At 32.8% G+C, this 13,370-nt stretch overlaps 1 protein-coding gene across 1 annotated transcript; it reads left to right on the plus strand.

Moving 5' to 3' along the window:
• Positions 1 to 7,730: 7,730 nt before the first annotated feature.
• On the plus strand, positions 7,731 to 8,855 carry LOC145057320 (uncharacterized). Its single transcript, XM_079005130.1, has one exon. The coding sequence runs from the start codon at positions 7,767 to 7,769 to the stop codon at positions 8,655 to 8,657; it is 891 nt and encodes a 296-aa protein (XP_078861256.1). The 5' UTR covers positions 7,731 to 7,766; the 3' UTR covers positions 8,658 to 8,855.
• The last annotated feature ends 4,515 nt before the right edge of the window (positions 8,856 to 13,370 follow it).

The raw sequence follows: 13,370 nt of genomic DNA on the forward strand, positions 1-13,370 counted from the left end.
TACATGCTATAATCAAAGAGATTAATAACATACGGACTAGCCTTCGGGCCCCACCGGACATCGGGTCGTACCCGGTAATAATAAATCACCTACAACTAAATAATATACAATATAGTCATATGGCCCCGCTCGGTAAACGAAAAACACATAACATATCCAAGAGTCACACTGACAACAAGCATACTAGGCATAACAAATCATGAGTTGACATTGGTGCCTTCAACCCGCTAAACATAGTGAGGAGACTCACCTCGCACTGTCGAATCTCACGGAAAGAATTCCTGGCTGCTGGCTCGCAAGAATCCCTGCACTATCAATCACAAGTTAAACATCCATCAATAATTGAAACTGACTCACACTAAGTTACCAAGCTAGGCTAAAATACATTTTTACCCTCTTCATAACTTGGCCCAAAGCCAAGGCCCACTTAAACAATCCAAACGCCTAAATTCTAAATGAAGACCCAAAGCCCAAAATAACCCATGGCCAACCCTGGTCAAATTTCTAGTCAAAGTCAAAGTCAATAGTCCATGTTGACCAAACACGCCGTGTTGACTTGCCAACACACCGTGCTTCACCGTTATCTAAACGGTCGGGAAAATCCCAGTCAACACGCCGTGTTTTCTTGAATTTCAATAGCTTAATACATTAAGCTACCCTCTCTGATTCCAAGAGCTCCAAAGCTCAGATCTAGACCAAAATGAGACTTAGAAGGTTAAAGTTTCCATCTTTACCTATAGGAATTACCAAAAAGGGTCCAAACATAACGAAAATGGCTTGATTGCACAAGGGCTTAGCCAATAAGCACTTAATCCTTGAAGACATAACCCCAAAACATAGATTTGATTTCCTTGAGCTGGAAACCACGTAACGTTGCCAACTTTATGTTTATGCATGTGTAAATGAAGCTATTAAGCTTAAAAGGGACTTAATAATTTTCTTAATGTATGCATGACTCCAAAAATATCATAAAGCTTGCACCTTTATGCTCAAGTGGCCCAAAAACAAACTCAGATCTGGAATAACAAGTCCTTAAACAATTTCACCCTCTTCTTAACCTAAAAAGGGACCTAGAGAACAACAAAGCACAAAATGAAGAGATCTAAACATCTATAAGTCAAGGTTCAAACTTGATACCTTAGAATGCTTGCACAAAAGAAGATGATTCTGGATCCAAAGCCAATCCACCAAGCAAGACAACTTCAATATCTCCTCTACGTTCACAAAGGCCAAAAATGAGCACCAAGAACTTCTTACTAGCTCAAGAACACCACCAAGAGACTTAGGGATCGATTTTAGGGTTTTAATGTCAATGGATGCTTGTAAGGAGACCATCCTTTGGGGCTAAAAGAGATTATTGTTGGATTAGGTGTCTAAATTCATAACTATTTCTGGAATGTACTTGACCCGATTAGCATGGTCCATTTGGGTTGCATGACATTGCAACACTTGGATAGACTAAATGAGAGAAATGACACTTAAGTTTTAGTAATATATTATAGGCTCTAATATATTAATAATATTATTTAATTAGTATTGATCAAGAATTAATTTAGAATTAATTTGGTGATCAAAAGGAGACTAATTAAATATATGGGGTTGATTGTGTAAATCATCCATTCTTTTATAGTGGGCTAATGATACATGGTTTATTGAATTGGGCTAAAACCCATAAGGTGATCCATGGATAGTCCATGGAGGTTATAAACACATGGATCATGGAATATGAAAAGCCATGTCAATTAGGGTTTACATGATGTAACCCTACTTGTGACACAACTATAAAAGGACCACATGGGCTACCAAAATCGGACTATGTGTAGAACAAGAGGACTAGCCGATTTTGAGTGATAGTGTACTTCTCTCATGGTTATTCCAAGACTTGTGGTGTTGTGTGAAACATTTGAGGCATCACACGTGAGGTGCTAGGCTCACGAGGTTCTCAAGGAATCCAAGCAACAAGAAATGTATGTTCTCCTACTAGCTTTTATGTTTCAAAGTTCCCCATGCCATGCTAGTTAGGTTAAGAACCTTGGAAAAACAAATTTGCATGTATCTTAGTAAAACATAGATCCAAGGTTTCTAGGGTTGCATGTACACCTTAGGAGTGTTAGAATGCTCAAAACCCTTCTGTGGTATCAGAGTCTAGGCTTGTTTTCTTGATACTTGATGCAAATTGTTGAAAACACTCAAGATTTCTGCATTCTGCTGAGTGAACTTGTCGAGTCCATGGGGGGACTCGACGAGTCCATGTGTTATTTCATCCTACTCGTCGAGTAGGTTCTTGCACTCGACGAGTAGGAGGCCCTGAATGCATATTTTCGAATTTTGCTGCTGGAAATGGACTAAAAACATTACCCTAAATTGTTTTGGTCTTATAAAACTTGTTTTAGATGGTGTAATGGTTATGCTAATCCATTTACAATGGCTATTATCAAAATTTCAAGTTTTACATGTGCTTTTATGATTCTTCAAATTGTTGATATGAATGTTCATGAACTTATGAGTTTAGTAGATCACAGGAATTATTTTGTTAGTTTAATTCTTGATCTTGATGTGTTTTAATGGAATCCATAATTTGTCCTCAAGTTATGGATTACCAAAAGTTTGTTTTAAAGTCCATTAATGAACACATAGGTTATATAAAATGAAGAGTCTCTCATTTTAATAAACCATTAACTCATAAGTTATGAAACATGAAAACTTTTGAAAGATACAAAACTTGCCCTCAAGTTTTGGAACATATAAAGTCACCTTAAAAACTTTAGTTCCAACCCCTATAATTTTAAAAGTTAAAATTCAACCCTTATACCTTATAATATTATAAGTTAATTTTATATAAACCCTAATTTTGATCTATTCATTATTTTATTATGATGCTGAATCAAATAGAAACTATCGCTCTGATACCACTGATAGGTTTTATAGGCTATAAGACAAAGCATAAGGCGAAATAATTTAACCCTTAAGTTCGCATACAACCTATTTGGATCTATGTTTTCTCTATTCATAACAATAATCTATGAACATCAAGAACCCTAAGGAGGCCATACTATAATCAAAATTATCAAGGGATTAGGGTTTACATACTTTTGATTTTTTTTAGTCCTAAGATTTTTTTCTTGAACAAAAAATTCTTTAAAACCGGAAAAAATTTGTAGTTTGACCCTTTTTGGCTAGTTGAAACCGGTACCAAATTAATTTGGGACTATTTCGTAAACTAACCCAAAATATTGGCACTTTTCTATAACCCAAAAATATTATGACTTTTCTGTAAACAAAAATATTAGAACTTTTCTACAAACAAAACCCTTATTATTATTATTATTATTATTATTATTATTATTATTATTATTATTATTATTATTATTATTATTATTAAAAATATAAATAAGAATACTATTTTTTGAACTTGTATTATTAATATTTGACAAAATTGCAAAAATGGTCCCCGTGGTATGCATTTTTTTGGGGTTTTAGTCCAAACCCCGACTTTTTTGGCTTTGTGGTCCTTTTGAGCTAGTTTTATTGTGTTTTTAGTCCCTCTGAATAGTGAAATGACTGTAATACCCTTGGAGTATTTATTTTTCATTTTTCTTTCATTTCTTCTTAAATCAAATACTAATTTATTTATATTAATAATTAAAAAAATAAGAAGGTTCTCTCTCTCTCTCTCTCTCTCTCTCTCTCTCTCTCTGCACCTACACCTACACCTACACCTGAAAAAACCCATCTAAAAAATTAGAGCTTCATTTCTTCAATTAAATCGTCTGTTTACAACAGCACAAAAAGAGTTCCCAAAGAGCTTCTTGCAATTCCTCATTTATTGTCTTTATAGCTGAACAAAAAGATTTTTCCTGGTGTTTCAATTCTTCAAGTTGTTCGTTCTTCTGTATCAATTTGGTTGTAAATGCTTCATCTGTTCTTGAAGTTCAATAAGGTCCATTTATGACATTCTTACAAATTAAACATGGTCTTGTGTTTTTGGAATTAATCGCTGTTACACCCTCCAGTAACCTCCTAGAAGTGCAACTTTCCTTCATAAATTATTTGTAGAATGATAAGCTTTCGTGTTCCTTTCGTTTACAGGAAACAAGTCCCCAAGATTCCATTTTCGGAATTAGAACAGCTACAAGTCTCTAGGATTTTCTCTTCTTATAATTGATTTGGGGGTTTGGGAATTTATGAATTTGGTATTCCTGGAATGATTTTGTTGAAGGCGAAGATAAGGATGGAATTGGTGATTATCTTTCTGATAGAGCATTCCTAGCTGTGTTTAGATCCAATTTTCTCTTTAAAACTGGGATTTTGTTAGAGAGATTGTTGTTGGCGAGGTCTAATTTTTTAAGATCAGGAAGAGCGGTGATGAGCTCTTCAGGAAACGTTCTAATGAGACTGTTGTTAGCTTTGATGAATGGCGACAGTCCAGCTTTGGTGGGTGTCTGATTATGGTGGACGACGACGATCCATAAGTGAAGTTTGCAGATTAAGGTTTGTTTTGGAGAGCTTATCAGACATGAATTTGGAGATTGGGGAAGTTTGAAAGAGTTAAGATTGAGGATGAATGAGTTCATCTGAAGCCTCCAAATGATCCTAATGGATCTGTGTGTGAAGAGAGAGAGAGAGAGAGAGAGAGAGAGAGAGAGAGAGAGAGAATGGGGTGTGGGCCCCATTTTATTATCAATAAAACATTAACATAAATAGAAAAAATATATGAAGAGGGCAATTTAGTCATTTCAATTTTCGGAGGGACCATTTTCACATACAAACTAGTCCAAAATGACCACTAATCCAAAAAATTCGGGGTTTGGACTAAAACCCTAAAAAAATGCATACCACAGGGACCATTTTTGCAATTTTGTCTTAATATTTTAATAAAACATATAAATGCATTTAAATGAAAAAATAATGACATTGTTTAAGGGTGGAGGTGGAGGACATGGTGATGCTTTTAGCATTGAAATCATATGAATTTATGCATTTATATTTTTACTTGTATATACTTATTTCACATTTGTTATTATTGTTTTTCAATTCATAATATTAGTACTTAACAATTTAACAGAAATTGCATATTTGTAAAATTGTTAACAAATAATTTAAGGTAGAAGGATTTCTCAGTTTGTATATAAAATTATTTAAGGTAGAATAATTACTTTCCAAATCCAACATATCTACTACAAACATCTACATAGATAGTAGCCCATATCAAAATTCAAAAATATTAATTACAATATCTTGGTTGATCAAAAGTAATAGGAATAATTCAAAAGTATTAATCAAAATTCAAAAGAATTAATCCAAAAAACATGTCCTATACTTTTTATTAAACAAGATATTGTAATTAATACTTTTGAATTTTGATATAGACTACCTATCTATATAGATGTTTGTAGTGGATCTGTTGGATTTGGAAAATAATCATTCTACCTTAAACAATTTTATATACAAACAGAGAAATCATTTTACCTTAAATTATTTATAAACGATTTTACAAATATGCAATTTCTTTTAAATATGTAAGTATTAATATTCTGAATTGTAAACAATAATAAAAAAATATGAAATGATCATATACAAAGTAAAAACATACAAACAGAAATTCATATGATTTCAATGCTAAAAATATCACCATCTCTTCCACCTCCACCTTTAAACAATGTCATTATTTTTTCATTTAAATGCATTTATATGTTTTATTAAACTATTAATAATACAAGTTCAATAAATAGTATTCTTATAATAATAATAATAATAATAATAATAAGAGTTTAATTTGTTTACAAAAAAGTCCTAATATTTTTGTTTATATAAAAGTCATAATATTTTTGGGTTACAAAAAAGTCTCAATATTTTGGGGTTAGTTTACGAAATAGTCACAAATTAATTTGGTTTCGGTTTCAACAGGTAAAAAAGGATCAAATTGTAAATTTTTGTCCGTTTTCAGGATTTTTTCGTTTAATAAACAAATCTTTGGATTAAAGTGTAACTTTTCCGTAAATATTAGAATTTTTCAAATCATTTCCCATAGAAAATCTACTATAATAAATGAAAGTTTTTTGCCACATGTCCTCTTCTCATTCATTTGGACACATGACATTTTCTAGAATTTTTAAAATTTTTATTTTCCACTTGTCATTTTATTGTATTTTTTATTTTATTAAATTAAAATTCCACATTTAATGTCTAAGGTAATATATATGTAAAATATTTATTAGAAAAAGTTTATATATGTAATGTATTCAATACATTAAAGTCTCACTAATTTTAATAATTCAAATTTTTCTCATTTTTCTTATAAATTTAAACTTTTCAAATTATTAAAATTTTATATTTTTTTTTAATTAAACCCATGTAATACATGGGTCTTACAATTAGTCTACATTAAAAAGAAAGTTTGGAGCGGTTAAGAGGAATCACGGGTTCCTCAAATCGTGTAGAATGCCAAATCCCCAACCTGCAATGTGACGGAACAAAGCTCCCAATAGTAGGGATTTGAACACAAAGATAAAATATAAACCGAGACAAATTCAAAATAATATGTATTCATTCTATTGTTAATATAAAAATTAGATACATCAAATATTCAAAAAAAAATTTGAGACAAAATGATTGGAACTTCCTTTTCGTGACGGATTCAATTTTAGTTACCTCATCTCGTCAATGAAGTAGAAACCATTATGTCAGTTATTTTCAACCAATCAAATTGTACTACGTTATAAATATTTACCTACCTCTATATATAATTCTTCACTGGTCACGTGATCAATTATTGGTTCTACCTCTTGTCTTTCTTCTCGACAAATATTGGACGACGTTGGGTAAAGGTGTTCGTATCATTAAGTCATCATATTCTAGGCCTAGCTAATTTACGTCCACAGATTGATATATATACTTTGACCTATAGAGTATTAGAGTTATAAAATTTGGTATCATTCAGTCCGAGGAAAACTGTGTCAATACTATGAGGGAGTCCGAAAGTGCTTAAGATTCTATCATTCTCTATTCTATGGATTTAATAGAGGTAAAGGGTGTGTTTGTTTTAAAACCAACTTTTCAGAAAGGAAAAGGGAAAAAATCTTTTTGGAACCAACTTTTGAGAAAGAAAAAAAAGGAGCATTTGGAAAATTCACTGACTTTTTGGAACTTTTGAAGCCCTTACATTTAAATTACTCATATACCCCTAACTACCACTACCTTAATCAATAAACTCTTAGAACTTTTATTATTTTACATGTAAAAGTTAAACAAAACATCTTTTAAAAATATCTTTTGACTTTTGTTTCTCAAAAGCTGATCGAAACACATTTTTAAAAACATCTTTTGTAAAAAGTATTTTTACAAAAAATGCTTTTGCAAAAAGGACTTTTAAATGTAAAAAGATATCTCAAACACCCCCAATTCTATCAAAAAATATTTAATTGTTAAATTTATTATCATAAGTTTGTAAGCAGTTTAATTTTAACCTGAATAATTAAAATTGTTTAATATATATATTATACATATATTAAATGAAAGAATAATCCAATAGACGATAACTCAAATGTTGAAGTATTCATGTGTGGATGGCTCATATTGTCTTTATAGTTTACATTGTAGAAAGTTTAATTTATTATAGTTGGTAGAATCACGTTGAAAAAAATGATTCTTTTATTAAATTGCTGTAACTATTATAAATTTAATTAGAAAATGAAGATATTTCATCTATATAAAGGATCAGAGGGTGTCTCAAATTCATAACTCAGATCCCACTTCTGTTAGTAGAAATGGGAACAAAAAGGAAGATGTCTTCAATGGCCACCCTTTTAATCTCGCTTGCGGTAGTTATGGTTTCTTTAAGCTTGCCTTCATCGGCCACGGCAGCCTACCCTTACTCATCTCCACCACCTCCTCCACCAAAAAAATCACCACCACCACCACCACCTAAGCATCATTATGTTTACAAGTCACCACCACCACCGGTGTATAAGTCACCACCACCACCCATGCATAAGTCACCACCACCACCCGTATATAAGTCACCACCACCTCCTACTCCTGTTTATAAGTCTCCACCACCTCCAAAGAAACCATATGTATACAAGTCACCTCCACCACCCGTGCCCGTTCACAAGTCTCCACCACCGCCAGTATATAAGTCCCCACCACCACCGATGCACAAATCACCACCACCACCTGTTTACAAGTCACCACCACCACCGGTTCACAAATCACCACCACCGCCTGTTTACAAGTCACCACCTCCACCTCATTATGTTTACAAGTCACCACCACCACCAGTTCACAAGTCATCACCTCCACCTACACCCATTTACAAGTCACCACCACCACCTCCGGTTCACAAGTCTCCACCACCACCAAAGAAACATTACATATATAAGTCACCACCGCCACCTCCACCAGTTTACAAGTCTCCTCCTCCTCCACCACCAAAGAAACCATATGTATACAAGTCACCACCACCACCAACTCCGGTCTATAAATCTCCACCACCACCAACACCGGTTTACAAATCTCCACCACCACCACCACCTGTGTACAAATCCCCACCACCACCATCACCGGTTTACAAGTCTCCGCCACCTCCTCCACCCCCAGTGAAAAAGTACCCACCCCCGCATTACATCTACAGTTCACCACCCCCTCCTCACCATTAAGGAGTGATCGCCATGTTTAAGGATAGTAATTAATAAGTTTATATTCTGAAACTCCAAGAGAAATAATAATCCGGCAGGACAAAAGGGTTGAAAATTTTACGACTTGTATTTGATTTGTGTATTCAATAAATAGTTGCTTCTTTCCGTTTGTTTGATAATAAAGATATAAATAAAAAAATTGTTATTTTACATCCTTAATTTATTTTTGTTTTATGCTTCGTGATAATGAAAACTGTGAACTTTCTTTATTATAAACTTTCAATGCATTATTTAACATTCAACTTCATAAAGATATTCAACATTTTTAATTAGACTATTGAATTATGCATGTTGAACATTATTTGTATAGGCCCATACTTTATCTATTTGTCGACAACACGAATAGATTAGCCCATTTAACTGTAAATTGTATTTAATCACTAAAACAATGCAAAGTAACATATAAAAAATATCCAAAATTATATGGTATAAGAGATCAACTCAAACCTAGACCACGACCACCTGTGTGATACTGCTCTCATCCTCAAACACTGCTCTACTATCATCGATCACCTCCTTACCTCTCGATATTTCTCTCATGGCCAATACCACTGCCTCCAACAACAAACCTTATATACGACATCACTAACATAAAAGCTTATGTTCTTTTCGTTCTAGATCTCAACCAACTTAATTATGATGCTTGTAGAAAGTTACTTGAAACTCAATGTACCAATGGAAATTGGTCCTTATGCTCCAACCGGTGCTTACAACCCACATATAGCTTCATGATTGCCATATGGCCTATCAAGTATCACCGTATCATGGAAGGCTTACATATGGATAACCAGAATTGTCGTCATGGTATTCTCCTCACTCACAACAGGGGTACCACAAGAGCAGTGGCAACAACCAAGATTTTACCTCCTCACAGCCAAGTATACTCGACACACAGCTCCCTGCAATCTCGTTACCCCACCTCACACGACACCAACTCATTGCAATTCATGCTACCATGCCTTTTTTTCTCCACAATGGGAGTAGTTTCCACAGTTTGATGATCAACCAAACGTCGACTGGTATACGGACTCTGAATCCAATTCTCACCTAGCCTTGAATACGTGTATCAATCTCACTTCCTTTAGCTCTAAAAAAACATTAATCTACTTCTTGTGGGTAATGTTCCCCACTTCCAGTCACTCACGCAATTCAAACCAACATCAACACACCCTATTAACCTTTCGTTCTTAATGACGTCCTTGTCACATCAGTATCCTTGAGAACTTAATCTTTGTCCACTGATTAACAAAAGACAACCATGACACTATTCATTTGAACGCTTTTAGGTTTTTTGTAAAGGACTTTTGAACCTACAGAACTCTTCTTAGGGAGGAGGAATCCACCGAACCCACTGCCACATTAATTTTTGTATATTCTTTTTCTTCATCTTTCGCAACCCACAACACATGTAAATCCTATCTTTTTGAACTCACTCAATTAAAAAAATACAAAATAACTAACGTACAAGTTTTAAAACACATGGTACAAGGGAAAATAAGAAAAAGAAAGTAGATAGAGATGATGAAGTGGGTTAGTGAAACCAATCAACCCACTCGTTGAAGAGGGAGTGGTACCACCGATAACTCTATTGCTAATTAAGATTTACCTTTGATTGTTTTGTATTGTTTTTATAATTGAGTGTGTTGAGTGGGTTCAAAAAGATAAGGTTTCCGTGTATTGTGGGTTGGGAAAGATGAAGAAAAATAAAAGAGAAAAAATGATGTGGCAGTGAGTTCAGTGGGTTGGGAAGGAATGACTCCCTCCTCCCTTAGGTGTGATAACATAGCGGAGCTATATCGAGCCACATCGTCTATTCATCATTATGTTGCTTTTCTTTAATCAAGTAGATCCTTATGACATTAAAGGCTTGGTCATCCCCGAAATTGATGTCATAAAGTCTTACGACATCAAATAAATTTATTCCTTTTAATAACGGCAAACTTAATGTTTGTGAACTTGAAAAACGTATTCGCCTTATTTTTAGTACTTCAAGTTCTCACGTTTCTAGTATTTTTGTACTACCTCCGTCCCAATTTCATAGTCCATTTTTGACTTTTGAAGTCTTTTTTTCTTCAATTTTGACCTTAAATATTTTTGTTTTTGATAAATAACACTTGATGCAAAATATATGAATGAATTATATTTTAAATTTTTTTCAATGTTATAAGTTTTATCAAGTAATATATAACACAAATAAAAATATTTACGGTCAAAGTTGAAAAAAAAAAAACTTGAAAAATCAAAAGTAGACTATTACTTTGGAATGGAGGGAGTATATCAGTATGAGTGGAATAAAATATTATGTCTTGTTTTTGGATCAGTTCTCTCACTTTCTATGGTTTGCCAAAAAAACAAATATTTTGTCTATATTTCCACATTTTCTTGTGTATATACAAATTCAGTTTAGATATGAAATCAAGGTCTTACGATATGACAATAGGGGGTGAATGTGGCAACCAAAACTTCTAGAACTTTTTTTTTTCTCAAAATGATATTTCCTTTCATTTTTCTTATCCTTGCACATCCCGACAAGCAAAATGGGAAATCAGAATGTATGATCCGAACAATAAACAATCTCATCCACATAATTCTTTTCTAAGCAAACCTTCAACCAACATATTTGTTGGAAACCCTCCTTGTGAAATCTTGATTGCTCAATCTCACACTATTTATGTCAATCCAAAACAAAATTCCACTTGTTAAACTTGTAACACCCAAATTGCTTTAACACTTTTAGGGCTATGGTTTTTGAACATTTCATTACATATAGCAATGGTTTACAAAAATAAGACCCACCAAAAACCATTATTAAACTTTTTGCATCATTTGGTCTTACCAAATTCATATCAAACTAAACAATTGCAAGAAATTCAAGACTCACAAAAAATCAAAGATAAAACACTAAAAGAAATAAAGACAATAGGGGCGACGCCATTAGTGACGACTCACATTTTTAGCGGCGACACGTAATTTGTAGTTTACATGTCGCCGTTAAAGGTGGAAAACCACGATCCGTGTCAAAAGAAATTGGTTAACCCTATCGGTTGATCCAGACCTAATCGAACGACTGTAAATGAAGATCGCTTAGAGTATTAGCGACGACATCAATGGCAGCGACATCGTCTCCGCTAATACTCCCAAAAATATGTGGTATTTTTTTCCCTCGTGAAGGTGTCGCTGCTAAAACCTTATTGTCAACGCCAAAGCCTCTCCATCGCCGTAAATACTCGTTGCCGCTAAAAGTCATCGTAGATATACCCCTCTTCCTTCATCACTTTCTATACTTTGTCTTCTTTCACTCTCATCGTTGACGATTGATATTCAAAATTGTACCAAGCCTTTGCAGCCTCTATCACCGATGTCGACAAGAGAGCCCTCACCGGCGATACCTGCCGGATTTTTCCGATTTTTTTCCCATCATAGCCTCCAAATTTTATGAGTGATTCTTCGAATTTTTACAGATTTCTTTTCTGTGCGCTGACTATCTAACGATTTCGGTGTTTGATTTTGTGCATTAAGCTTTGTTGAAAAAGTGAAAAAAATAGAATGCTGTAGTGTATATATGTATGGAAAAAATAGAATACATAAATGTATGCAATGTCTATATATTGGTATGCAATGTGTGTATATATGTATGGAAAAAAATGAAAACAAAATAGAATGCTATAGTGGAAAAAAGTACAAAAAAAAGTATGATGCTATAATGAATATGTAATATGTGTAGGATGCATGTTTAAGTGTATTTGTATGCATAATGTGTGTATATATGTATCAAGGGTTTTTTTGGAAAGTACAATGCTATTATGAAAAAAAAAATTTAAAAAGATGTTATAATGAATATGTAATATGTGTAGGATGTATGTTTAAGTGTATTCATCTATATTGTAATGTGTATGATGTATGGAAAAAATGTGTGTATAATGAATATATGATGGAAAAAATTGAAAAAAAGTAGGATACAATAATGGAAAAAATGAAAAAACTATGATACTATAATGAATGTGAAATGTTTGTAGGAAGCATGTTTAACTGTATGTGTGTATAATGTTTGTATTTATGTATGTAATGTGTGTGTATATATATATATCAAGAGTTTTTTTGGAAAGTACAATGCTGTAATGGAAAAAAATGAAAAAAAATAGTTATGCAATTTGGAAAGTGCAATGCTATAATGATAAAAATGAAAAAAAACAGTTTGTGTATTTGTATGCAACTTGGAAAATACGATGCTATAATGAAAAAAAATGAAAAACATTGTGTTTTGTATGCACCTTGGAAAGTACAATGCTATAATGGAAAAAAATGAAAAAATAGTTTGTACTTTACAAACTATTTTTTTCTATTACAACATTGTACTTTACAAATTACATACAAATACACAAACTTTTATTTTTTTAATTTTTTCCATTATAGCATTGTACTTCCCAAAAATATTGTAAAGTACAATGTTATAATAGGATAAAATAAGATACTATAAATTAAAGAATATATGCAAAAGTACAGTGCTGAAATAGAAAAAACAATATAATATTTAAAGTATAATGTTATTAAATAATAAAAATATTGTAAAGTACAACGCTATAATATGATAGAATATGATATTGTAAATAAAAATTATATTGAAAAGTACAATGCGTAAATAGAATAAACAATATAATATTTAAAGTACAATGA

The sequence above is a fragment of the Lactuca serriola genome, chromosome 6 (genome assembly GCF_051521515.1).
Source record: "Lactuca serriola cultivar US96UC23 chromosome 6, Lser_US96UC23_V15, whole genome shotgun sequence".
Classification (NCBI taxonomy): Eukaryota; Viridiplantae; Streptophyta; class Magnoliopsida; order Asterales; family Asteraceae; genus Lactuca; species Lactuca serriola.

Bases quoted from the DNA above. Each gene is read 5' to 3' on its own strand.
- LOC145057320 (XM_079005130.1), top strand. From the start codon at position 7,767: ATGGGAACAAAAAGGAAGATGTCTTCAATGGCCACCCTTTTAATCTCG.